Source organism: Chlamydomonas reinhardtii, chromosome 16, assembly GCF_000002595.2.
Source record: "Chlamydomonas reinhardtii strain CC-503 cw92 mt+ chromosome 16, whole genome shotgun sequence".
Taxonomy (NCBI): domain Eukaryota; kingdom Viridiplantae; phylum Chlorophyta; class Chlorophyceae; order Chlamydomonadales; family Chlamydomonadaceae; genus Chlamydomonas; species Chlamydomonas reinhardtii.
The window spans coordinates 1828222-1853000 of NC_057019.1; the positions used below are offsets into that span (position 1 = coordinate 1828222).

The following is a 24779-nucleotide window of genomic DNA, read 5'->3' on the forward strand; positions in this document are numbered from 1 at the left end:
ATAGCATAGCACGATTATTGCTTTTGGGTTCGTTGCCTGCTGTGCTTGTGCTTGACAGCAGCGGGACGCGGCTGGACACATTCTTGTCACGAGCGAACTGCTGTCATTCAATTATGCACCTGAGCAAATCATCATCAGCGTTTCATACATGCATGCTCGATTAAAGTACTCATATCATCAGTACTACAACGCTTGGTCAACCCCGTCAAGTTCGAGTTATTGAGTGCACGGGAATTGTGACAGGCCGCCTCGTGTCTGAGAAGTTTGTTTCCTGCGTAGGTAACAAAGTCGTAAGTAACTATTATTATTGCGCGGTACAAGCCGACGGGCCGTACACGCAACGCACGGTGGGCACCGTAATCATCGATGTACGGTGCACTTCAACCGGGACCATGAGGTGGGTCGAGGTGTAAGACTGCAAAAGCTACCGGATGTCCCGAGGGCAGTTTCATAGGCTTACACCGGTGTAAGCCTATGACCAGAACGACCTATTGTTACCACGGGTGCGACCACGGGATCTGTTACCACGGGGAAGGTCACTGGATCGATCCTGACGCTTGACGCAGGAACGTGCATTAGCGGGTTCCCGAAAACGAAAGAGTTGAAGCGGGCCGTCCACCCGAGCTAGGCCCTGAGGGCCGCACGCCCGCGGAGAACCCGACGTCGTGTTGGCCCCGAGGACGGGTCCCAATCAAGTGGGGGAGGGTGTAAGCCTATGAAACTGCCCTCGGGACCAGGGGTCGTATCTTGTTTTCAGGGCATGTCTAGGCTCAGACAAAAACGGCCGGGTGGCCGCCGTCTTTTGTCTGGGCACATGGCGGTTTGGGGGCTTCTCCATAGGAACTCGGACAAAACCCGCCCCAAAACCGGGCGAACAATGTCTTGCCTCAGACATTAGTCCCCGGGAGGAATGTCTAGGAAATGGCCAAAATGGCCAATTAATGTCTGGAGACATTAAGATAGGAGCCCTGCTCGGGACATCCGGTAGCTTTTGCAGTCTTACACGAGGAGTGAGGGCGGAATCAAAGTTGTGCGCAGCTCCATCCCTCATGTTGGTGTTGGATTGGCGTTCTCCCGGTACTGCTCAGCTTGCATGCTGTCGTTGCCATTGCCATCCGGTGCGCGATCATGTGAGGCGGACTGTCATCTGCACCTGAAACTCTCGTCAGTGTGTGTGCGCCACGTCTCGATGTCCTCTGCTGATATCCGGTCGTGGCTGTGACTCGCCTTACATAACGGTATATACTAGGACACATGAGCGCTTGAGGGCTGGTGTGCGCTGCATGTTATCACAAGAAGAATGAAGTATAGGACAACCGCAAACGCTAGCTAAGCACGTACGCACATGACGAGCGGTGTGACACACTCTGATGGGACAGAGCCATTCAGCTGCAGCTGTGCAGCCGGATTCCATTGCTATCCTGTTCTCGGAGTGGGCTCATTGTTTAGGGACGTCAACAGGGCATAGTCACAACTGTTGCTGCAATTGCGGCATTCTTGCATGGATGTCGCTTGATTCAAGGCATGCTTAAGAGCAAGGCAGTCAAGCGTTACATTGGCTGCGCGCGGTGCTTTGTTATTCGCTTGAAGTGCCAGGCCTTATCTCGCAGTCCGAGATGCGTTATACGTAGGTACAGGAACATCTGGTTACGGTATCGAGATGGGGAGCTCTGAGTGCCCAAAGCTGCGCGTGCCTAGGTGGCAGTGTGCCTCCTGCACTGTGTACCAGTACTGGCAGTGGCTATGTAATGCCAGTTACGGTGCTTGCGGCGAGAGTTTCCAGCACGTGGAGCGAGCATGAGAGCTACTCAGCACCTGCGAACATGGTGCTAGCTTCCGTCTGAGAACATGTGAGCGGCGGGACAAGCAAGTGTGGGACGTAAACGAGGGAATGACAATGAATTCACAGACACATTTCCTAATTCCAGCACTGTGCAAGGACAGCGAGATGCAGACGCTTTCTTTGGTCTTGCAGGGGCAGTACCTCAAGCGATGAGCGGTGAGCAATGCGGTGATGGGGGGCGCTGCGTGCTGCTTTGTCGGTGATAAGCAAGGGGCATTCATATATACGTACGTACCATCTGATCCTGCCAGGGGATGCTATGGATGCTATGGATGCTGCTATACATTGTTTGTTGCTGTTGGCCAAGCTCGTGCACTCACGTTCCGTGCTTAGGCGTCGATGCACGCTGAGTAAAAGCTGTGTTCCCGGCTTCCGGTGTCTGGGCTGTTGCTGTGTTGCATGTGGTGTCGACGCACACCCGTCGGTCCAGCCTGCCTTTGGTGTGAATACCCAAGCCGCACCGCACTGAGAATGTGCATGCGTGTCGGGGGTGCGTGCGTGTTGATATCCGAGTCACCTAGCCATTGTATGCTACATGGCTGAAGCTGGGACTCACCCACATCATTGGCTTGGCGTTCACTTGTTTTCTGTTTCTCGCGCGCCTAGTGGCGGCTACTGGCCATGGGGCAGCGTATGTAGCGTGAGGCAGATGTATCGCAAGACCGGCCCCGCGCACGCACAGGATGGATACGGATACGTGAATCCCTTGTCATTTGTAAGGCCCGCATGCATGAACTTAAGGCGCTTGGCAGCTAACATGCTTACACACCGCACCTAAAGACAGCAGTCTCCCTGTCAAGTGAATTAATGATACAGCTGGCGCCGTTCGCATCCGAGTAGTGCATTTGGGCCTGCTGCTGCTGCCTACTCCAGTCGGCCATGTACCTTACGTATGCCTCCGTACCCCCGTGCAGCCACGCATGCAGGCACCATGCCATGTGCCCCTGCCAGTTGCCCTAGGCCTTGCACTGCACTACTCAGTAACTAAGAGGATTGCGCAATAACACACGCACATAGACTCTCAGGCGACACCTTCAAGCGCACAAGTAAGTATGGTAAAGACCCAACGTACGGGTGGGCACGCACTCGTTCTGGACTTCTGGTTCCCTTTAACACACACACACACACACACACACACACACACACACACACACACACACACACACACACACACACACACACACACACACACACACACACACACACACACACACACACACACACACACACACACACACACACACACACACACCGGCGCCGTCGAAGGGCGGGCTTTTGTTTTCTTATTTAACACACGCTTGTGACATGCCTAACGTGCACCTCATCAGGGAGCCCAGCAGCAGCCACCGCGCTTTTGATACACAATGTCGCCCCACCACGCATAAGGACCATGCTGTCTTGAGATCCGCCTTGCACTCGCTGCATGCATCATGCATCAGCGCTTCTGGAAGTTCAGGAAGCTCAGCCCCAAGCAGGCAATCATGCGGAAGCCCAGCACGAAGCCAAACAAGATCAGCACCAGCCAGCCGCGGAAGGAGTACCTGGGGAAAAAGCACACGAGGGACATTCTGGGTTGGTATCGGATGCATTGGCGAGAAATCAGGGCCCAAGCACAGGTGGGAATTCCAGGCGGCCACGTTCCCGACTCCCCGTCCCCGTCCCCGTCCCCGTCCCCGTCCCCGTCCCCGTCCCCGTCCCCGTCCCCGTCCCCGTCCCCGTCCCCGTCCCCGTCCCCGACTCGCTGTCATCGGCCCGTTATCACGCCCACGCACACCTTGGCCCACACCCTGCAAACCGCAGTAACTCACTTGTAGTCGAAGGTCTCGTCAATGAACTGCGGAATGCTCATGACCACGCCCGGGCCCACTTGAATGTACTCGTCATACAGGTCGCCCAGTTGCCTGCGCACGCCAGTAATGCGGGGACGGCGTCACAAGGGTCAGTGTGCACGCGTGTGATTGCCGTCGGGGATGCTGTGATGCGATGTGCACGGAGTTTGGCAAAACTCGCCAGTATGGACACTGCAGCGTGGGCCACATGTTCACCTCACGAGGTCACGCCTCCAACCCTCTGCTAAGTCTTCTGGAAACCCTCCATCAAAAGCGCAATGGCCACGCACTCACGTAGCGACGACGCCGTAGATGGTGTAGGTCGCAGGGTTGACATAGTAGGCGCCAATCCTGCAACACAACAAGAATACAGCTTTGCATGCTTTGCATTGCAGCACCGTACAGAGCAGCAGGCACGAGCACCGCATGGAGCAGTACTCACACTCTCCGACATTATCCAACAGCAAACCCTGCTACAGCTATGCTACTGCTGCGTGCTTGCATGCCTGCCTGCAGCTCTCCCTACTCCTTCGCAGGTTGCATTTGATCTCCTGCCCGCCATTGACCATCTTCTTCCTCCCTCCTTCCCTTTCCCACCTGCCCGTACCCACTCCAGCCAGTGCCCCACCCCAGTACTCAGCCACGTGCCGCACTCACCACCAGGGGTGGATGTCCTTCTTGTACACCAGGAACCCACAGTACAAATTCCACAGCAGCAGCCCGAAGGAGGCGCCGGCGGTGGCCAGCGGCACGGCGGGCAGGATGCTCATGGCCGCCACCCCGAAGAAGGTGAATGCCATCAGGTTGAGCCAGAAGTAGAGTAGGAACCAGAAGAACTTGACGGCCTGCATGAAATTTGGTGTAAGGGTGCGTGGTTGATTGTAAGCAAATGTGGGGAGGGTAGGTCAAGGGCAGGCAGCACGTGTCACCACTGCGTTCAGCGGCGGAGCATTGGGTAACAGGCCTTGCATACACATTCGCCAACAGCTAGCTGTCATAACATGACGTAGGTAGGCAACTACACGGTGTGTTTCAGCTCACCGTGAACTCGAATTGGATCAGGAAGTACACAATGATGGAGTACAGAATGGACTGCGGGGTTGGGAGAATGGAGTACATACGATGGGAGCCAATTACACAGGTGATGAGGTGAAGGTGATTGACATGCGCCACGCAGCCGGGTCATGTCCGCCGCGCGCTTGCTGTCTGCCGCGCCCATCCCACACTGCCACACCGCCTGCCTGCATGCTATGCACGGACACACGCGTTGCACCCTTGGCCCCGTCCCCACTGCGCAGTTCTACCACACACGCACGCACCTGCACGGCCAGGTAGGGCATTTCGGCCAGGCCCTGGCTGAGCACGTAGGGGAGCACGTGGAACATGCCGGCGGCGCGCTCGCGGTAGAACACGGCACGGTCGGCATTGATAACGGGCAGGATGGTGAGGCAGTTGGAGATGCCCATGAACACAGTGGTGGAGTAGAGCGCACCCATGATGTCCATCACACCCAGCATCGTGGTCCTGGGAGGTGTGCGTGTGCGTGTGTGGGTGGGGAGTTACAGTCATGATTATTCAAGAAGTGAAGGCGTAGCCAAGGGGGGGGGCACGAGCGTGTGTATTAGCAAGCAGCGAATGTGTTGCTGCACGTACTGGCGAGGCGCACAGGTCAGGTGCGTGGCTCCAGCGCCTCGCTCGCTCACCTCTTGTTGCCGCGGTCCCAGTACAGGGTGCCGAACATGATGCCCATGCCCAGGGTGACCAGGAAGCGCAGCACGTTGTAGGGCGGGTTGCGCCAGTACGTCTGCATTCGCGTGTATGCGTGTTTGGTGTGTGTTGGTGTGTCTGTGTGTGAGCCGTGGCAGCGGCTGTAGTACGGTATGCCTGACGGGCGGCGGGCTGTGGCCTGACACGAGCGCATGTAGGTAGGCTAGTCCGCTGGTACCACCAGCATCGTGCGGCACACGCGCGCTGGGAGCGCGTGTGTGTATGTTCCCCTTCGGTCCGCAAGCAAAGCGCGAGCCACTCACCACCAGCGCGCGATGCATGAGCAGCCGGAACTGCGTCCACATGGACACCGCGTAGCGACTGGAGAAGGCCAGCGGCTGGGAGCCCGGCACCGGCTGGGCGGCGGCGTGTGTGAATGCCTCGTTAGACCTGGGGGGCGCGTGGGCGGGTGTCACGTCGGGTACATGTGGGGAGGGACGGTGCGGGAGCAGCGGTAGGTGGCTTGTGCGGCTGGCAGGCAGGTGCTGGAGCGTCGTTTCCACGTAGCCAGTAATCGTTAGCACATTGATGAACCTCAAGGTGGACCCCTCGCTCCCTCATCACGCACTTGGCCAGGTCGCTGCTGGCCCACAGGTCTGCGAAGTCCACGCCCATGCGGCGCTCCGCCGCCGGCGCCGACACATCAAGCATCCAGTTGGCCGGATTCATCTGCGGCTCGTACCTGCGTGTTTGGTTGCAGTCAGTTATGTTATGCAATGTTTACCGTACAGTGGCCAGTGGGTCGCTCGTGTCGGTCATACCCTAGTGGTGGTGGTGGTGGTGGTGGTGGTGGTGGTGGCGGTGGTGCGTGGTGGTGGTGATAAGGCACTGGGGGGCAACGGCTCTACTGTCGAGTCACCCACCCTGCCTCCCTTGCAAGCCGCTGCTCCTCACTTACTTGGGCACACCCCGCTGCGCCTCGAAGTGGCGGATGAGGTTCGCCTGGTCCTGGCCCAGCGGCCCATTGAAGATGACGCGGCCGCCGGGCTTGAGCAGCAGCAGCTCATCAAACGCCTCAAAGATCTCACGGCTGCGTGCCGTACATTTAATTGTTGCAACAGAGTTCATGAGTGTGTTGATTGCTGTAATAAGTTGTTGCTCATTCAATGTTGTCTTGCCACCATCTCGCACCCCACCTGGCTGCGTAGACCCTAGGGGGCTCGTCACGCAGGCACCGTGCGCGCGCACCTGGGCTGGTGGATGGTGCACACCACTGTGCGGCCCGTGTTGACGGTGTTGCGCACCGCGCGCATCACCAGCGCCGCCGCGCGCGCGTCCAGGCCTGTGGCGGGTTCACAGGTTCGAAATACGCAGGTCAGGTGGTATAACCCAGGGAATGGTGCTTGCATGGCGGCTGAATACGCACCACACGTGAACACCATCCATCCCCCAATCAAGCCCCCTCAAACACAACGCCCAGCCCCCCAATTACGGCACCCACTCCCGTCGCCACTACCTCGCGTTACACCCCGCCCCTGCCTGCCCGCCCGCCTGCCTGCCTCGCTCCCCAGCTAGCCCAGTACGTACGCACCGGAAGTGGGCTCATCCATGAACACGATGGAGGGGTTGGCCACCAGCTCCACCGCAATGGTCAGCCGCTTGCGAGCCTCGGTGCTCAGGCCGCCGCTGCCGGCCCAGCCCACCATTGAGTTCTGTGTCCGTGGCGTACATGCACGTTGGAGTATGGGTGTTGCATGCAGGGGCACACGGTCAGGAAATTGTGCATACATGTGGTCACGTTTACGGGGGTACCTCACTGTGTGCACAACAGCAGGTAGGGCACGTAGGGCATGTCGGGCATGCACGCAGGGCACGCATACGCACACGCAAACGCACAGCCATAACGCACGTAGGGCACGCACGTAGGGCACGCACGTAGGGCACACACGTAGGGCATGCACGTAGGGCACGTAGACACACACCATGAGCGGGCGCAGCTCCACCACATCCATGACGCCGCTCACGTAGCCCAGCAGCGCAGCTGTGTCGGGCAGCAGCCCCGCCGGCAGCCGCATGCGGGCCGAGAACAGCAGCGCCTCAATCACCGTGGCCTGAAGCAGGTACAAGCAGGCAGGCAGGCAGTGGGCGTGGGCGTTGCTTGGGAAATGAACGACCTCGCGACCTGCCGCGCCCCAAATCAATGCCAGCAACCCGCCATGCGCCCATCCACCCGCCGCTCCTTTATTCACTCCACTGACTGACGCGCCCCTTCGTGCCGCTGATCTCTTCTTTCCCTTCATTGGGAACGGCGAAAACATCCCCACCCCCACCCGCACCACACACAAACCCAAGCACCGACCTGCGGGTTGTGGACATCGAACTGCTCCACGTAGCCCATCACGCGGCTCAGAGTGGACATGGCCTTGGTGTGCCCGTTCAGCAGCTGCTCGCCGTCCGTGCGCCCGCCAGTCTTGCGACCAGCCAGCACGTCCATCAGCGTGGTCTTGCCTGCGTGCGCACGTAGAGTGTAGTGCTCGTGCCTGAGATCTTCCGGTGTGCCGGTGTGCGTGTGTACACCGTCTGTGTCAGCGTGTGTAATGGTTTGGGCCACACGTCTATGCGCACTGTACTGCCGTGTTTACGGCCGACTGGCACCTTGTGTCCAGCATGCTGCTGGCTGGCTGCTGGCTGGCTAAAATAAAACCAACCAAACGCACCCACCTGCTCCCGAGGCGCCCATGAGTGCCGTCAGCACGCCCGGTCGGAAGCAGCCGCTCACGTCACGCAGCAGCTGCAGCTCGCGCTCGCCGCTGCCCTTCTTGGGGTTGGGAACAAAGTAGTTGACGTGCTTGAACACGAGTGACATGCACTCGAAGTGCAGTTCGCCGCCGCCCACACGCACTGCCACAGCGTCGCCGGCGCCGGCACCCGCCGCGGCGCCGTCGGCGGAGGTGCTGCCAGCGGTGCCAGCGGCAGCAGGGCTGGTGGAGGCAACAACCACATGCTGCTTGGCGGAGGACGCGTGCAACTCCAGGGGGGCCTGTGTATTGCACGCGCAAGCAGCCACGCACAAGCAGCGTCAGGTCCCAGCACACACAGGGGCTGGTAAGCAGCAGGACGTACCTTATGGATTGGTGTGACACGCACGGCAAGGTAGGTAGCGGTGCGGGCGCGGCACGCACGACACGCTAATTGCACGGCTAGGCAGGGTGTGTGCTGCTGGCCGCCGGCAGGTGCATGCATGGATGTGTATGTGTACGATTGCGGGCTGGCTTGCGGGCTGGCTTGCAGAAAGTCCGACCTCCCGCACGCGCGCTACGCTCCTCACCTTCTGCTGCTGCGCGCTACCGGGCCTGCTATTGCTTGCAGAGGCTGCTGCGCCACTGATTTGCTGCATTAGCTTTGCGGCGGGGCAAGAGGTGCAGGGGGCCACCCGGGGGCTGCCGATTGAGGGTGCGGTTGTAAACTGTGGGTAGGGCGGGTGGTGGAGCGAGCTAGGTCAGTTGCCGCGTAGTGCTCAAGATAGCTTACGGAGCTTTTGCTTGGACATTGTTGAAAGCGCGGAGCGAGCGTGCGCGTGGTGCATGACTGTGGCTGTCTTTCCTAGGTACTAGCTAGCTAGACGACCGTGGCGCGTGCGAGTTGGCCAGCCAGCAGCTAGGTAGGTGGGTGACACGCGTGTCGTGTTGCCGGGCTGTCGGCGGGTGTGTATGTACACGTACGTACGCGCCCATGCAAGTACCCACCCAGCGCGCACCAGCCGGCGCCCCCCATCCGCCCAGACATTTACTGACTGCTTTGCTTGCCCAACCTGGAAACACGTTGGTGCCTTCAATTTCCCACCCCTAGTTGGGCTACCTAAACCCCGCCCTTCCTCAAGTCACAAGCATCCCCAGTACGCAAGTCCAGTACCACGTGCCCACGCACCTTGCCGCGCTCCATCTCCTCCTCCGTCATCTCGTCCGGACACTCCTCGCTCGGCGGCGGCTTGGCGCCGGTGGGGGCTGCAAGTGAGGCAGCCACGGCGGGTCAAGTCAGCGACAGGGCACACCGTGTATGTGTGTCCGTGGTTCTGCGCCGCCAGACAGGCATGCCATGCATGGCATCCATCTGGGTTAATTGAACAAAAGGTTCTGAAACACACTGTGCAATCGCATCATCACCCATGCCGGGCCGACCAGCATGAACACGCATCATCAGACATTCTTACGTACGCATGCACTCACGTGGCAGGTGCGCCAGCGCCAGCATCTGGCCCCACGTGAGCGCCAGCGTGATGAGGATCTCAATGCCGATGCCCACCCACACCCACTTCCACTCGCGCTGGAAGCCGCGGTAGTACAGCGTGAACTGTACGAAGCGATGCAGTGAGGGGCGGGGCGGGGGTCATCTTCAACCCCGCATTGGCGGTTCCCATCCTCAACCTAGTATTATAGAAGACCCAGAACGAAGCCGAGATTGGACTAGCTCGCTTGGCCTCGCTTGTCACGCGAACACGCACGCACCATGCCCAGCGGCTCGGAGCCACCCCAGGGCGCGGAGCTCTCATCCCAGTCGGACGAGGTGAGCTCGTTGATGGACATGGAGCGGACCGTCCAGGCCATGGGCGACAGCCAGTACAGCCTGCAGTGGTGGGTAAGATTGCGTGACAGCAGCGACGGCGGAGCCACAGGTATAAGAAATCATATAAGCGCAGCACGTGCGTGCGCTCCTACACCGAACTCCGCCCGCGCCGGGTGCCCCATTGTGCACGTGTACATACGTCTATTTGCGGCTAAGGCTCCTCGCCCAACCATCCATTCACGTACGGCCGCAGCAGCAGCACCCTCACCAGATCCACCAGCCGGGGATGGAGGTGCGCGCGATGGGGAAGCCCGAGGTGGCGATGCTGAGCATGAGCGCCACCGCGCCCATACCCTGCGCCAACACGCCGTTGCGGAACACCGCCCCCAGGCACTGGAACAGCGCCGTGCTGAATGCGCCAGTCACCACCAGGTTCAGCCAGAAAATGAAGAATCTGTGTGTGCCGCGCATGTGTGTGTATGTGTGTATAATAATGTTACAAACGGCACCGTAGTTTCATGTGCATGTACTTGAGCAACCAACGGTAGGTAGGGTGGGTGCATGCGTGAGGGAGTGAGAAGCATGCATGGTGCGTGCGTGCGCGGTGGATGTATGGCCAGGTGTGCTGCTACGTGGTGGTGCGCGTAGCAGCTCTTGAGGCACGTCTCACACGGCACACGTACGGTCCGCACCCGCACCTGCCGGCGTCCTGGTAAAAGCCAACCGAGAAGTAGACCATGATGGACCACACGGTGGCGTTGATGAGGTGCTCGGGGATGCGCAGCGCGGCCCCGTTGAGCGTGAAGGCGGCAGCGGTGTAAAAGTGGTGGTCGCGCTGCTTGAAGAACACGGGCAGCCTGAGTCGGTGGGCCGACATGGATGGAAGGCGTACACGGGAAAGGCAGGGAGGGGTTAAGGGTAAGGGGCGGTGGGCCGCGACCGAAGAAGCAAGGGAAGGAGTCTAGCAAGGCCACAAGGCTAGGCCTTAGCTAGCTAGGGCTATACAGGTGCTGGCTCACTTTTTGACATAGGAGTCCACGCTGTTGAAGCCGCCCTGTGCGAGAAGTCAGCGCAAGGGTGAAATGCAGGGCCAGGTTAGTCAGGCCACGAGTAAACATCGAAGACGCGTCTCAGGCGCCCGGCACGAACGCTGTTGCAGGCCACGCATGCTGCCCGGCCCACGCGACGCATGCGCTGCACGTGTGCCCGCATCGCAACACCAATGTGCACGCACCATGAACATGACCATGACGCTGAAGAAGATGACTGACAGGAACAGGTTGGCGTCCGCAAAGGTGCTCTTGGACAGGTTGGGGAAGGAGGTGCTCACGATAAAGGCCACAAACATGATCTGCACATACACAGATGTAGATGGACGTGTGGGTCACGGTGGATCAACGGCAGCAGCAGGCTGTATGTTTAATGACGGCAGTGCATGCTTCCGTTTGTACCGGACGAATGAAAACGCCAATCTACAATTGGATAGCGACCCTGCTGTTACATACCAAACCCGCCCTAGCCCACGCAGCACGCAGCTACACACCATTCATCCATCCATCAACCCATACCCACCTGCCCGGCTCCCGCCAGCATGAACAGCTTGTTGCGGCGCAGCAGCAGCACCTCGCGCCGCAGCGTGCTCGCCAGCATCTGCCACGCGCTCTGGGCGTACCTGCGCCCGTTTGCATGCGTGCACAAGTACGTGAGGAAGGCAATGGACTTGTGCACGCCCCGGCAGCTTACGAATCTCAGGCCCGCGCGTGCGTCCCCACGCATCCATCACTTGTTTGCAGCTAGCTCACTAGCTATGCCATCTACCCGATCTACCCAATCTTCATCAAATCCAGCTAGCTACTCACGGCTCATGGTGCAGCACCATGTCCTGCAGCGGGTGGGTGTGTGGCGGCCCCTCCAGCCGCGCCTGCAGCGCCTGCCCCACAGGTGAGGCCTTGAAGGCCTGCGCGCGCGTATGCACAGCAGGCATGTACACACCAACGAATTGCTTGGTTGATTCATATGAGCGGTGTACGCGTGTGCGCCTTTGCGTGCGTGCGTGCGTGCGTGCATGAGTTGCGGTAATTGCCATCGCCTATGAGCCTATGACCAGTCAGTGAGCTGGGACATCTACGGATGCGCTGGTGGTCTCACGAGGACTTTCGCTTCCAGGGGGGAGGACTGTAAGGGGAGATTCGCTCTCTTGTTAACCTAGGTGACAATCCTGTTGTTACACTCCCACACCCATATACGATCGAGATGGGCGGGTGCCGTCACCGCCGCCGCCGTCTGCCGCGACCGCCATAAACTCACCTCCTTGATGCGGCGCGGCGTGATCCAACGCCAGCCGCCGCCGCCCGTCGCGCCCGTGTCTGCTCCCGCTGCAGGCGCCTCCTCATCCCGCCCGTCAGACAGCGGGTTGGGCGCCCAAAACTTGGCTTGGTCATGGCAGCCAGTCACCTCCTGCGTTCCAGCGAGGGGTTTGATGATTGCGCCTGACGTGAATGTCGGCGTTGGGAAAAATGTTCACCGTGCACAGGAGACAATTTACACGTAAATGTACACAGGGGGCAAGTGGTGGGTGGGGGCGAGTCATCCATCCGCCATCGATCCTCCATCCTCCATGCAAATGCAAATGCATCCACACTGACCTGCAGGAAGTCGGGCACGGTCTTGGTGGGCGGCACCTGCAGCCCCAGCCGGCTGAAGAAAGGCACCACATCCTCCCGCGGGCCCAGAAACACGATGCGGCCGTGTGACAGCACCTGTCGTGCAGGCATGATGAAAGAAGCATGTGCAGGAAACGCGGGGCAGAGGTATGTGCGTACGCATGTGAGCCGTAGTCACGCACACACCTCTCTTCCCTTGTGCACCACTGCTGCCCCCGGCGCCCCCCTCCCCGCCGCCCGCCGCACGCACCATGATGTCGTCAAAGCAGTCGTACACCTCGGGGCTGGGCTGCAGCAGCGACACCAGCATGGTGGCCTGCATGCGGGTCGTGTACGAGATGACACAAGAAATGCAAGTAAGGGGAAAAGATAAGAGAAATAAAGACAGCGGCAGCCAGCGACCGTTGTGTACCGTACAATAGTGTACATAGTTGGCGCGTTGCTAGCAGGGTGTGCTGAACGCACGTACGAACCGGTAATCCTTCCCATGCACAGAACATGCCCGCCCACCGCACACGCACACACACGCACGCGCATTCGCACGTACGTTCATGTACACGGCCAGGTTGCGCAGCGCCTTGGTGATGATGAGCGTTGAGGCGCTGTCCAGCCCCGTGCTGATCTCATCCAGGAACATGACGCTGGCCAGCCCCACCGCCATCTCGCCGGCCGTGACTCGGCGCTTCTGGCCGCCGCTGATGCCCTTGAGCAGCTCATCGCCCACCACCGTGTCCTGGACGGAGGTCAAAGAGGGAGGGAAAATCAAGGTGAGCGCAATGGAGGGGCAGCACGCCGCACCGCCGCGCGTTCAGCCACCCATGTCGCTGGCCCCAAACCATTCCATCAGCAGCCTTCAAAAGCGCGTCAGTTCACTATTTATGGCCCAGGACGCTAGTTCGTGCCAGGGCCGAAGCCGTTGTAAACCTCGAGCGCTCAGATCAATCCGGACACAAACATACTTACATCTGGAATTGCATTTATATTGACGGCGATACCTAGGCTCCTCACGCTGCCTATGTGAGATATGTTGGCTTGAGTCAAATGTTTGGCAACTTCAAACCCTACCAGCACGCCGTGTCCCACTTGCAAGCACAATTTATTAATAGGTAAGTTTTGTGGCCCGGCGGTTTTTGCCTGAAAGTCTTGCTTTACCCCCCCCCCCCCCCCCCGCCCCCCGTCACCCACCATGACGTGGTCCAATCCCAGCAGCTTGGCGAACATCTCGACCAGCACGTTCTTGCGGCTCTGTGTGAACGTGGCCACCCACAGCCGCTCCAGGTCGGGGTCCGGCTCCACGCCCGCCTCCAGCTCGCGCGCCCGCATCACATCGTACAGCTGCTTGCTCAGGCCGGGGCCCAGGCTCTCGCTCGCGAACGACAGCGTCTCCGCCACCGTCATCTCGGCGATGTGCGTGTCTTGCTGGCTGACGTAAGTGGCGGCGCGCTCGGCGACAAAGTCCGTGCCGGGGCTGCGGGCGGGGCGGCGGGCATACGGTGCTTTCATCGGCGGGGTGCCGCGGTTCCCAACAAGTGGGCGGGGTTAAGGTACCCCGCGTGCCCGACGCCCTGAAGGCCCTAACCCGTGCAGGCTGCGGGGCTGTGGCTCCAAGCCGCCAGCCAATTAGGGAGTAAGCAGGGGCCAATTAACTATGGAACGAGCGTAAATGGCACGGCGCTACTGGCTGCTGCACATTGCATGCATGTCCTGCCACACACACGCACACGGGAGAACCCTGTGGACGGCAAGCGGCTCTTCTGCTCCTTCACCTGTCCCCTATCTACTGGTTGCTCACGTCTTGCCGTTGTAGGTGACGCTGCCCGTGAAACGCAAGCTGCTGTAGGTCTTGTGCAGCTGCGCCGCCAGCGTCTTCATTAGGGTCGTCTTGCCGCTGCCCGGCGGCCCCAGCATCAGGCACATGCGGCCCTGCACGTAGGTTGCGGGCACGCACAGCGGGTAAGCGGGTGAGTTGTAAACCTCGACCGTAGCATTAGTTCCATTACCGTTCTCCCCTGTCACTCACCGGGCGCAAGACGCCGTCGACGTTGTTCAGCAGCACGCGCCTGTGAGTAAGGCTGGCGTCGCCGCTCCTGGACAGCATGAACGGAGCTACGCAGCCGCGCAGGATGGAGAGCGCGGCGCTGGCCAGCGTTGGCACCTGCCGTTCATGTTGGCAGGAGGAGGCAGTGGGTGGCAGCGGTGGCGGCGGCGGTGTCAGCGAACCATGCATGCATGGATGGAGGGCGATAATGTGAGTGAGCATGCCCTGATGCATGGGCGATGCAGCTGTCAAGCAGGCCAGCTGGAATAATGCATTAGCAGGGCGCGTATGATTGACATGCCAGCCGTTTCGGTTGTTGCATGCGCGTGCCACGCGTGGTGCACTGTTGCATCTGTTCCTGCTCCTGCAGCTCCTGTTTATACCTTGCTGCTGCCCATAGGCACGTCCGCCTCCACCGTGAGGCCGCGCCAGCGCACTTCCACACCAGGAAAGGACATGCCGACCCTGTATTCAGATATGCGCCGCCCCACACGTCACACGTATGTACGACATGCGCGCGCGAGCGTACATGGCGCGCGAGTAAGTGGATTTATTTCGGCCACGCACATGAGAGGAGTGAACACGCGGGGAGATATGCGAGCATGCCCTGCTGTGGCGGACAAGCAAGATAGAAAGGTGCGACACTGCGAAGCAGGGGAGCCTGTTGCCAGGCTCCATCCCCTGTTACCAATCAAGCAGGCTACCGCACGTACGTAGCTGCTGCATGCCCCGCCGCCTCAGCCGCGCCAGTGCCATGCGTTTAGCCAGAACTGCATGTCCATATCACTATGTGCGCTTACCTCTCCAGCCTGTCTGCGACTTTTTGCATGAGGCGGAAGTTGTCTTGGTCTGCCGTCTCCATAACCGCCTCCAGCAGCTGGCGCTGGGCTTCACGGTCCATCGGCTTGACCTCCGCATAGTCCACGATCACGTTTGGCTGCGACCGCACAACCTGCACAGCACGCGCAGAGTCGGGCGGGGATGTGTTAGGCCGATCAAGTGTTAAAGACCCGAATGATGACCCAGTAGATGCGTAGGTGACGGAAGCCCCCTCAGCAGCCCCCCTGCTGCCCCCGCCCCAAGCAAGCAACATTGCCATGGCTCGCGGGACCTCAAGGGTCTGACGTGCTTTACACCAAAGTGAATGTGCGCCATGCACAGGCACGGCACCTGGGGACCAGGGAAGCTCGCGGTGCGCGGTGACCAACCATATTCATCAGGTACGATGCTGCCACGCACCAGCCACACCACGGAGGATGGATGGGAACTCAAGGGTGCGAAATGTCTTGGGAGGACGCCTCACAAATTACCTGTGCATCCCCTGGCGTTCCTCCGCTGACGACACTCTCTACAAACACCGCCCCGTTTGGTGTTGCAGCCGAGTACTCGGTGTGGTCGGCGCCTTCATTCATGGGGACCAACCGAAGCTCGCCGCGAGCCTCAGGGTTAATCAACTGGACGGACGCCATCTTTAGGCGACTGTTTCCAGCTTTAGGGCAGGAGGGCAGCTACGTAGTTCCGAAAGGTCCGTGCATCGAAACCTATTGGTGTAGAACCTTAGTGTTGACAAGGCCGGTTGAGTTGTCAAGGTATTGATATGAATAATAGTTAGGATGCGGAGGTTTGCGAGGACACTTGCGCCCAGCAATTATATGTACGGTGAGGGATTACGGATAGCTTTGCTACCGTGCAGGCAAGCGTGAGGCGCAGAACACACGATGTTTGTCGACTTTCCTCTGAATACCTATGCACACCATGTTCTCCTTCAAGCTCACGCCGGTCACCGCGTACGCGCCAATTGCGCTGGCAAGTTATATCGGAGTCGGAGTTGCGGTTTCTTTACGTTCGCTCGTTCCGGGACAGTTATGCGGCTGTGGCATCCTTGTAATGGAGGTGTTTGAGATGCGCCCTCGCCCGCGGGAGTCTAGCGCAGGCAGATGGGGCAAGTAAGTAAGGAAGACATGCCGCCGGTCAGCAGATAGCAGAGGTATTGAACAAGCTCACGGGATAGCACAGCGAGATGCCTGGCGTTACGTTTCGTGGGGCTCTGGTTGCCTGCGGCTTGGCTCGTACCCAACCCGTAGCGTTGTGGTGCATGCCTATGCTTGTGAACTTGCATTTTCCAGAGCCCAGAGGCCGCCGCTGCCGCTGGCGCGAAGGGCCCTAACCGCGTTCTCGCCGTGGGCATCAAGGGGTGACAAGATATCTTCCCTCGCATGGGAAAAGTGGGCTGAGCCACGTATCTAGTCTGAGGCTGCAAGCGTTGGGGACGGGGCTTCACCCCCCCATGACCCCCCTGCTGGGAGGGGTAGTTGGCCAGATTTGGGGGCCGTGTTCAGCCCCAGGCGGCAACGGGGCCGCCCTTGGAACTCGCAATCTTACTCGCCTGAGGGCCCCATCTCTCGCCGCTGCCTTTAGATGCCCTGCTGTGTGGACGGTGGGCATCCAGCCAGGGGTACGGCCAGGAGAGGGCATTGCGCCGTGTTTCATTGTGTGGATGCCGGCTCCATCGCCGTTAAGTGGGGAGGAGCAAGCAAGGGACTGCGAGCTTCGGGCGGGGTTGAGCTGTTTGGAGGGTTGAGGCGCCGTGTGGCCAGGCAGAGATAGAGCATAGCCAGGGCGGGATGACGGCATTGGCAGAAGAGTACTCGCAAAGTAGCGGGCGCGAACCAGCGCCCCGCGACTACCGGGCACGGCGGCCCCATGCCGCGCATGGCCCCCATGCCGACACGGCACAAACACATACGCACACTCGTTTTTGATGTTCAAGTGGCGAGGAGCCCTTGCGGCTCGGTTAGTCTGGTTGCAGGTCCTGAGATGACCACACATACACCTGTAACAACATCATCATCACTCGCCCCATCGGGTCCCACCCAGCACCCTCCGAGCGCAGGAAACCCTGGTAGCTGCGCTCGCTCTATGGCCCGAGATGTTCCCTCTCAACCGCTGGATGCTGGGGGTGCGGTGTGGCCTGGTGTCGGCCTCCGTAACTTGGCATCCAGAATTCATGTGACCATGTCCACGTGGCACAATGCGTCTCTGTATTCATTACAGCTGTGGGTCTTCCTCAGAAACCGGCCGCCTGATGTCTTCTGTCTCCGGACTCTGAACATGAATCCCTACAGTGCCTGGTCTCGCGCTCACACAACGGGCACGGTGCCGACGAAGCCGGTGCGCCCCCATGTCACACGGATACGAGCGCAACCCGAAATCTCCACGTACCTGTATCTTCGACCATCAAATGGATGTACCGTGGCTTGTTTACGCCTAGCACTCCTTTTCCCGTTGCTGGACGGCTTGATAATAAATCCCAACACCAACAACACAAGCAGCTTGTCATCAACTACCGGCGCAATTGGTATGGCGTTGCGCATACCTGCCCCACGCATGTGCCGCAAGCCCGCGCCGGTCAAAACCGCCACATGCGCTGCAGCCACTTCACAGCTCAACCAGGCGCGCTTCTGTACAACGCATGGAGCGCTGAGGCGTTTGGGATCTCCCTACGTGACAAGGACCCTACTGCCTGAACCTTCGCATTACACGAGATTGTAATGAAACTTGCACCTCCCCCCAACAGCCGCGCTTGTAAACAAGTTATCACACGGGCACTTCTGTGCTGTCACCCATTACTTCCTTACGGTAATTCCTACCGTATTCTGTACGCACAGTAACGCCGTTCGCATCAGGCTACATCGTCAGCTATCGTATGGGATCACAGCCGGTGGCAGCAAAGCAGCGTCATGCGGCGCCCTCCTGCCAAGCAACGGACCTCTATCCACGCGGACGCCATCGTACCAAACGGTGCGATCTTCCGGTGGGCGCCATTGCAGGTGCACTGCTGCAGATCGCGGGCGAAATCAGCATGCTCTGAGCTACTATCAGCATTTTACTCCTGTGGAGATGCGTGATGTGTATGCGTTCGGCACCACCCGATTGCACAGCGCCATAGCACAACCACGCAAGCACTTGAGGGCGTCGCGCACACCCTCAGCCGCCAACTCCAAAACTCTGCCTGCTTATGCCCCACTGTTCGCAACCGGGGGTAAACGCGTTCGTTCATCCGTACCTGAACAAGAGGATCTGGCCCTGATCTGAACAACCCGCCCCCCAGGTCTCCCCCAGGTCTCCCCCGGGGTTCTTTGGAAGTGGAATGAACTACCCCCCCCCCAAACACACACACACACACACACACACACACACACACACACACACACACACACGCGTGCGCGTGCGCGATCTTCAGCACTTATCGTGCGTGGGCGTGTGAACGCCTGCTTTTGTGTCAAAAAATGGAAGCCAGCAGCGCAAACCGCACCAACTAAGCATCTGGAGACCTGAAGCGTTCACACCCTCGATGCACCCTTTCTATACAGGATTCAAGCAGAAGTAGCTGGTGCAAACCCAGGCAATGGTAATGAAGTCTGCCTGTCGCACGCTGCATGGGCGTGTTCACATGTAAATGACCTCTCCAGACTTCATCGAATCTTAATTTTTCACCCACCGGCGCCGCACGCGGCGGACGACGAGCTCCCCTGTCCGCACCACACGCATGCGCGCAACACATATAATACAAGCTCACATAATAACCCCGGCCCAGCTTCGCCCATAATCATCGCGTCAAGATGAAAACGGATGCTAATTCCTGGCGAACACCCAGTCCGTCAGTCCGTGTGTGCGGACAGGGAAAAGCGGTTGGAGGATAACCATTTGGGGAGTAACCTCGCAGCCCATGTGGAATGGAAACCCTTCGCACGCCCTCGCAGCGCTTTGACACTCCTATCAACAACGCAAGGTATATCGGCACCAGTATTCTCGCATGAATCACTCCTATGCAGCCTCGCCACAATCACATCCGGTCCGTGGACGTGAATAGGTATAAGAGACCCTGTTGGGCAGGCTTGGGCAAGCGATGGGCAAAGCTTGCAGCCCAAGGGAGGCCCTTTGCGCGCTCTAGCAGCGCTTTTAGACGCGAAGGTGTATCGTTGCCAATATACTCGCATGAATCACTCCGGACTAGTCTCTTTCGGGAAACAACTTCATGCGATTGACATGGCGCGTGGTACGACACGTATATAAGAGAATATAGTGACGCTGGAACTCCAGAAACGCCATGCACCTTTTAGGCTTTGCAGAGCTACATCCAAGGAAAGCACAAGAGCAGGAGGTGGGATATTGCTGCGAGATTGGTCTAGCCGACAGCCTTCCTCCGTACACCGCTCTGCAAGAATCACGAATCGCCCGGTAATGGATGAAGAAATCACTCCGCACCAGGCATCCTCTCACAATGCCCTCTGTTCGACACTCCAGCATCTTGTCAAGCGACAAACCTCATTATCGAGAAATTGCAATCAGGTTTCATGTTTATGAGCGGCAGCGGGCCGCAGCCGTAGCCGCCACGGCCGCTACGTCTGCCGCCGCGGCATAGGCCGCATCATGCAAGCGGCCCTCGCCCTCCGCAGCCACGTCTACCACAGCCACCAATGCATCTCGCACGGAGCCGCGCCTGGGGTTGAGGTAGCGCCGCACCGCCTCCTGCACAGCGTCGCGCAGGCGCGGGTGCTCCAGCGACCTCGCTGCCGCTGCCGCCCGCGCGAAGAGCGGTTGCGCACACAGCAAAGCCTGCTCCTGGCCACTCAAGGACCTCGATATGGCCGTCCCGGCTGCAGGGCCCCTGACCGGGCTGCTGCGACCGCTGTTGCTGCCAGCGCAAACACCGCTGCTGCTGCGCTCAACAAATACACTCGTGCGCTCCACAGACGCCACGAGTGACGCCGCGGAAGTGGGCGGCACTCCCTCCGCCTCAGATAGGGCGGCGGCCAGGACCTCATCGATGTGGCTGGCAACAAACAACGCCTCGCTTGCAAGCGCCGCGTCGCGACGGGAGATCGGAGTTACGACAGGCAGCGCCCCCGACGCCTCTGCAGCAGCGGCGGCTTGGGAGGTAACCGGCGACATGACAGCCGCCGGCGCGGACGCAAGCGGCTGGTCCAGCGCCCGCCGCTGCGGGGACTTGCACGCTACGCCGGACGACGCAGTCCCAAGTGCCGACGCTGGTGCAGACATTGTGGTTGCAACGCTGGTCTTGTTACCGACGGTGCCTGCAGCAGCCGCGGCCGCACATGCAGCCGCCAGGGCGGGCGCGCAAGCCTCCTGCACCCGCAGGCTGGAGAAGGGGCTGGGCGGCAGGAGCACTTCCGCGGGGTCTTCGCCTCCGGCACCGCTGCTGCCGCCATTCACCGCGGCCATAGAGGCACCTGCGGCCACGGCGCCCGCGGAGGCCATACTGAAGGAGCCTGCGGTACAATCGTTGGCGAGCTCTGCTGCCAGGGCGGCTGTGGGCGTCGCCGCAGGCGAGGCTGCCACGGTGCTGCAGCTCCGCGAGGCCCGCGATTTGCGGCTGTTGCCGCCGAGCAGCCGTGACCACAGGCGCGAGGTCGCCACGCGCAGGGCACTGGCGGCGGCGGTCAGGGAAGCTCCGGGTGAGGCGTTGCCGCTTGCTGCACTGCCGCCGGTGCCGGCGCCTGGGAGCGCTGCAATGCCCGTCGACGACACCGATCTGCCGCGCAATCCGGATCCCGTCGGGCTGGGCCCACCGGAGGCAGATCCGGGTCCGAATCCGGTACCAGATCCAGGGAAGACGCGGCTGCTGGAGCTGGCGGTTGCGAAGCGTGCGGCGGGCGGCTTGAGTGCGGAGGGGAAGCTGTTGGGCCGCGACTCCAGCTCCGTGCGGCCGGCGCCGGAGCGGCTGTGCACATGGCTGCCGCTGCTGCCAACGCTGGGCAGCATGGCGGCGGCCGCCGCCGCCAGCGCGCTCGTGAAGCTGCTGCCGATGGAGCGGCCACTGCGGCCGGCGGCGCCGGCGGCGCTGCCCAGCGTGCTCAGCGGCGAGGCCAGCGCGAGCGGCGACAGGGGCGATGTGGGCGAGAGCGGCGGCGTGGACAGCGCGCCGCCCGTGGTGGCGCGGGACTTGGGCGTGCACACCGAGGCCGTGTCGGACGGCGGTGCGGAGGCGCAGGCCGTCGGGAGCGCCAGTGCCGCCGACAAGAGCCCCACGGGCGACGGCGCCATGTCACGCAGGGCCAGGGCGGGCACCTCGGCGGCCCACCGCCCCGCAGCGGCGCCTCCTTTGGCCGTTGCCACGGCGCCGCCAGCCGTGTTGGGCGCGCGGCAGCGGCCGGACAGCGCCGCTGCAGCGGCGGCTGCGGCAGCCGTCGCCGCCACCGCCAGGGCCGGATCTGGCGGCACGAGCGCCAGTGCGAGGGATCCGCTGGCGCAGCGGCTGGGGCTGGCGGGGCAGGAGGCGGAGCCGGGCTCAACAAGGTGCTCCAGCTGCGGCTGCTCCGGTATGGGCGGCAGAAAGAAGTGCGGCGGCGGCGAGGAGGAGCGGCGCCCGGCGCTGCGGCGCTCGCGCAGTGGGCCCGCGCCGCCGCCGCTCCTAGGGGGCTGCCACATCAGCGCGCCCGGCGCCGAGGATACGGTGGATAGGTCGCCTGTGGAGCGGCTGACACGGCCGCCCAGGGACCGCAGCGGCTTGGGCATGTGCTGCAGCCGCATGTCCTCGCGTGCCATGGCCTCTGTGCTGCCGCTGCCGCTCCGCCGCTCGGATGCGGATACCGAGCGCGGTGGCTGCCGCGGCCCGGCGCCGCCGGCGCTCTTGCTGCTACGTGGCTGCGGCCCGCGGCTTGACTGCTGCTGCCGCTCGCGCACCGCGCGCAAGGGGTCAGCCGCCGCTGCCGCCAGCACCTCCACAAGCCGAGCCATGGCACGGGGGTCGCGGCCGCCGCCCGCTGCTCCGCTACCACTGCCACCGCAACCGCTGCTGCTGCTGCCGCTGCTACCGCCAGCTCTGCTGCTGGCTGACGCCGCGGTTGCAGCCTTTATCGCAAGCTGCGCCCGCAGCGCCTGCATCACCGGGCTGGGTTGCAGGCGGCCGGGCGCCAGGCCGCAACGCCGCAGCGCCGCCGCCACCTCCGCAGCGCCGCCCTTGGCCGCCGCCACGGCACCGCCGGGGGCGCACAGCGCTGTGGCAAGCGTGTCCAGCACGTCATCGTACATGCCGTACTCGGTCCTGTACGGCTGGCATTCAATGACGTTGTCGATGAGCGGCCCAAACATAAACCGGTCCGACGTGGTCACCACCACCACTGGAGCAGCAGTGGCGGAGGGAGAGCGGCCTCCAAGCGCTGACGCAGCCTGCGCCTGAGGCAGAGGCACGCACTGCTGCTGCGCCACAGTCAGCGCCTCGGCGAGCGCGTGCAGGTCCCTGAGGGTGCTGAAGACACGCCCGGGCGCCATGTGTTGCGCGGGAACGGCCGATGGTGGTTCAAGCAGCAAGGACGCCAGCGCGGTGGACGCGGTTGTGGCGGCCATGGCGGATGACGAAGCCAGTGGCGAGGCTCCGGAAAGCAGGTGCAGCGCCGCGGTGTCTCGAGCATCGCGTGCGCCAATGATCACAAAGATTCTGCAGGCAGCACGCGTGCTCAGGGTTAGGAAAGAGGTGGGCATCTGCCCTGTGGCATGGTGGCACGTGGGGCACACATGCCATTCAGTCTTGTCTGCGAACGCCAAGCGCCACCCAACCGACACGCCCTCACACACGAGCCACACCCCCGCACCTGTCGCCAAACAACGTGCCATCCGGGTCGAGTGCCGGCAGCGCGGCGCCCAGGAGTGCTGTGACGAACTCAGTGGGATCTGTACCGGTGCCGTACCCGAGCCCGCCGCAACCGCAACCGCGCAGAGCACCGCCAGGCGTCGACCCGTGTGGCGCTGCGCTACCGCTGCCGTTGCCGCTGCCGCTGCCGCTGCTGCTTCGCCCGGTGCTGCAGGAGCTACTCCTCACGCTGCGGTCCCCACTGGCGCTAGTGTTGACGCTGCCGCAGGTGCTGCTGCCACCGCAGTCGCTGCTGCCCGCCACGCCGCCGCTCCCGCGGCGAGCGTAGCGCGCGCTACTGCTGCTGCAAATGCCGCTGACGCCGCATCCCTCGCTACTAGAGCAGCAGCAGGCACGCACGAGCAGCGCTGTGTGGTAGTGTGGCTGCAGCGCCGTCAACAGCCGGCGCACGCCCGGCCGTAGCCAGCCCCGGCACACGATCTGGCGTGGCCGCGCATCAATCAGCGACCTGCACAGAGGCGTTAAGCAATAACGTGAGTGGTATGCTTTATTGTTTCACAGCACTCGCCATGGCCGCGCTCGCCCACGCGATCCAACGTGCCGCAAGAGGCGCAACACCTGTGCCTCCCATTTGCGCAGCAGCCCCTCCCACCTGTGCTCCCCGCCGGTTGAGCCAGGCGAGCGCTCCTGCCGTGGCTCCGCCCAGCACTGCTGCTGAGTGTCAACCGAGACTTTGAACGATATGCTCGCAGCAGCTGCTGAAGTGCCTGACGCGTGCTCCGCATGGGCCTCGCTGCGCGCGGGCGAGAGGGCCGGTGGGGTTCGACGTGGGCGCGATTCAAGCGCCGTCCAGGAGGAACGCCTGGCTTGCATTGGACACGTTCTTGCTCGCAACTCCCAAGGAGAAAGTTGCCCGGCCAAAGGGTGAGGACCCTGAACTCACCACAAAAGCAGTGATGCCAAGTCCACACACGTAACACACGCCATCCACGCGAGACAAGCTATCGGCTGCGCTTGAGGCTGCCACCTGCGAAGCCGGTGCATCGTTCTGGTAAATTTGACTACAACAACCCAGCACGCGTATCAGGAAAAAAATTGCTCAAACCCGGTACGCGCCCCAGTCCCAGCGCCTGAGACGTACCGCTAGGTGTGCTGCATCCTTTGCGCCTTCAAGCGCATTTGCGAAGACTGCGGTACTGCAGCTCCTTCCAAGCGAGCGCTAGTTGTTGCTTCTGTTCCTTGGGGCTCGTGAACTAGAGCCCCTGACTTCTGGTGTTCTGATGTGATTATCTTTGAGAGAACGTATCAAGGCTATCGAGTACAAGTCGCCTGTCTCTGGCCAGGAAAGCAACCTTGCAACAGAGGCTCTGCGGGTGTTCCACTGGCTGCTATACCTAGCTATTGTCTATATCTATTTACCTCCAGCAAAAGTTGCTATTGCGCCCGGCTGGGCACGAGGGCCGCGCAAGACTCGTCGCAAAATCGAGCCGTACCATGCGAGAATGCCAGTGAATGCCTTCAA

At 61.1% G+C, this 24779-nt stretch overlaps 2 protein-coding genes across 3 annotated transcripts; both read right to left on the reverse strand.

Moving 5' to 3' along the window:
- Positions 1-2592: 2592 nt before the first annotated feature.
- On the reverse strand, positions 2593-14915 carry CHLRE_16g655450v5 (uncharacterized protein). 2 transcript variants are annotated; one of them, XM_043070884.1, is made up of 33 exons: positions 14626-14915; positions 14398-14528; positions 13787-14073; positions 13569-13618; positions 13153-13338; positions 12856-12921; positions 12588-12701; positions 12250-12399; positions 11802-11899; positions 11515-11614; positions 11177-11293; positions 10962-10996; positions 10641-10799; positions 10211-10396; positions 9885-10002; positions 9606-9729; positions 9307-9383; positions 8708-8845; positions 8101-8419; positions 7739-7887; positions 7362-7490; positions 6971-7091; positions 6628-6721; positions 6338-6469; positions 6008-6121; positions 5703-5829; positions 5376-5476; positions 4992-5196; positions 4714-4764; positions 4330-4517; positions 3967-4023; positions 3652-3744; positions 2593-3384 (listed from the first exon to the last, which is right to left on the reverse strand). In XM_043070884.1, exons 1-33 carry the CDS (start codon positions 14830-14832, stop codon positions 3279-3281), a joined length of 4329 nt encoding a protein of 1442 aa, XP_042915527.1. In that variant the 5' UTR covers positions 14833-14915; the 3' UTR covers positions 2593-3278. The 2 variants fall into 2 exon arrangements, with proteins under 2 accessions (XP_042915527.1, XP_042915526.1); XM_043070885.1 differs by lacking the exon at positions 8708-8845.
- Positions 14916-17279: 2364 nt separating this feature from the next.
- Positions 17280-24735, reverse strand: CHLRE_16g655500v5 (uncharacterized protein). The gene is made up of 5 exons (XM_043070886.1): positions 24399-24735; positions 24201-24284; positions 23910-24050; positions 23259-23765; positions 17280-23104 (listed from the first exon to the last, which is right to left on the reverse strand). Exons 2-5 carry the CDS (start codon positions 24242-24244, stop codon positions 20005-20007), a joined length of 3792 nt encoding a protein of 1263 aa, XP_042915528.1. The 5' UTR covers positions 24245-24284; positions 24399-24735; the 3' UTR covers positions 17280-20004.
- Positions 24736-24779: the final 44 nt, after the last annotated feature.

Bases quoted from the DNA above. Each gene is read 5' to 3' on its own strand.
- CHLRE_16g655450v5 (XM_043070884.1), bottom strand. From the start codon at position 14,832: ATGCATGGTTCGCTGACACCGCCGCCGCCACCGCTGCCACCCACTGCC. The intron at 12,400-12,587 runs GTCAGTGTGGAT...GCTGGAACGCAG, and splicing joins CCGTGCCCGACTTCCTGCAG to GAGGTGACTGGCTGCCATGA. The intron at 6,722-6,970 runs GTGCGTACGTAC...AACCCGCCACAG, and splicing joins CATGGATGAGCCCACTTCCG to GCCTGGACGCGCGCGCGGCG.
- CHLRE_16g655500v5 (XM_043070886.1), bottom strand. From the start codon at position 24,244: ATGGCGTGTGTTACGTGTGTGGACTTGGCATCACTGCTTTTGTG. The intron at 23,766-23,909 runs GTGGGAGGGGCT...GCCTCTGTGCAG, and splicing joins TCAACCGGCGGGGAGCACAG to GTCGCTGATTGATGCGCGGC. The intron at 23,105-23,258 runs GTGCGGGGGTGT...TGCTGCCTGCAG, and splicing joins GGCACGTTGTTTGGCGACAG to AATCTTTGTGATCATTGGCG.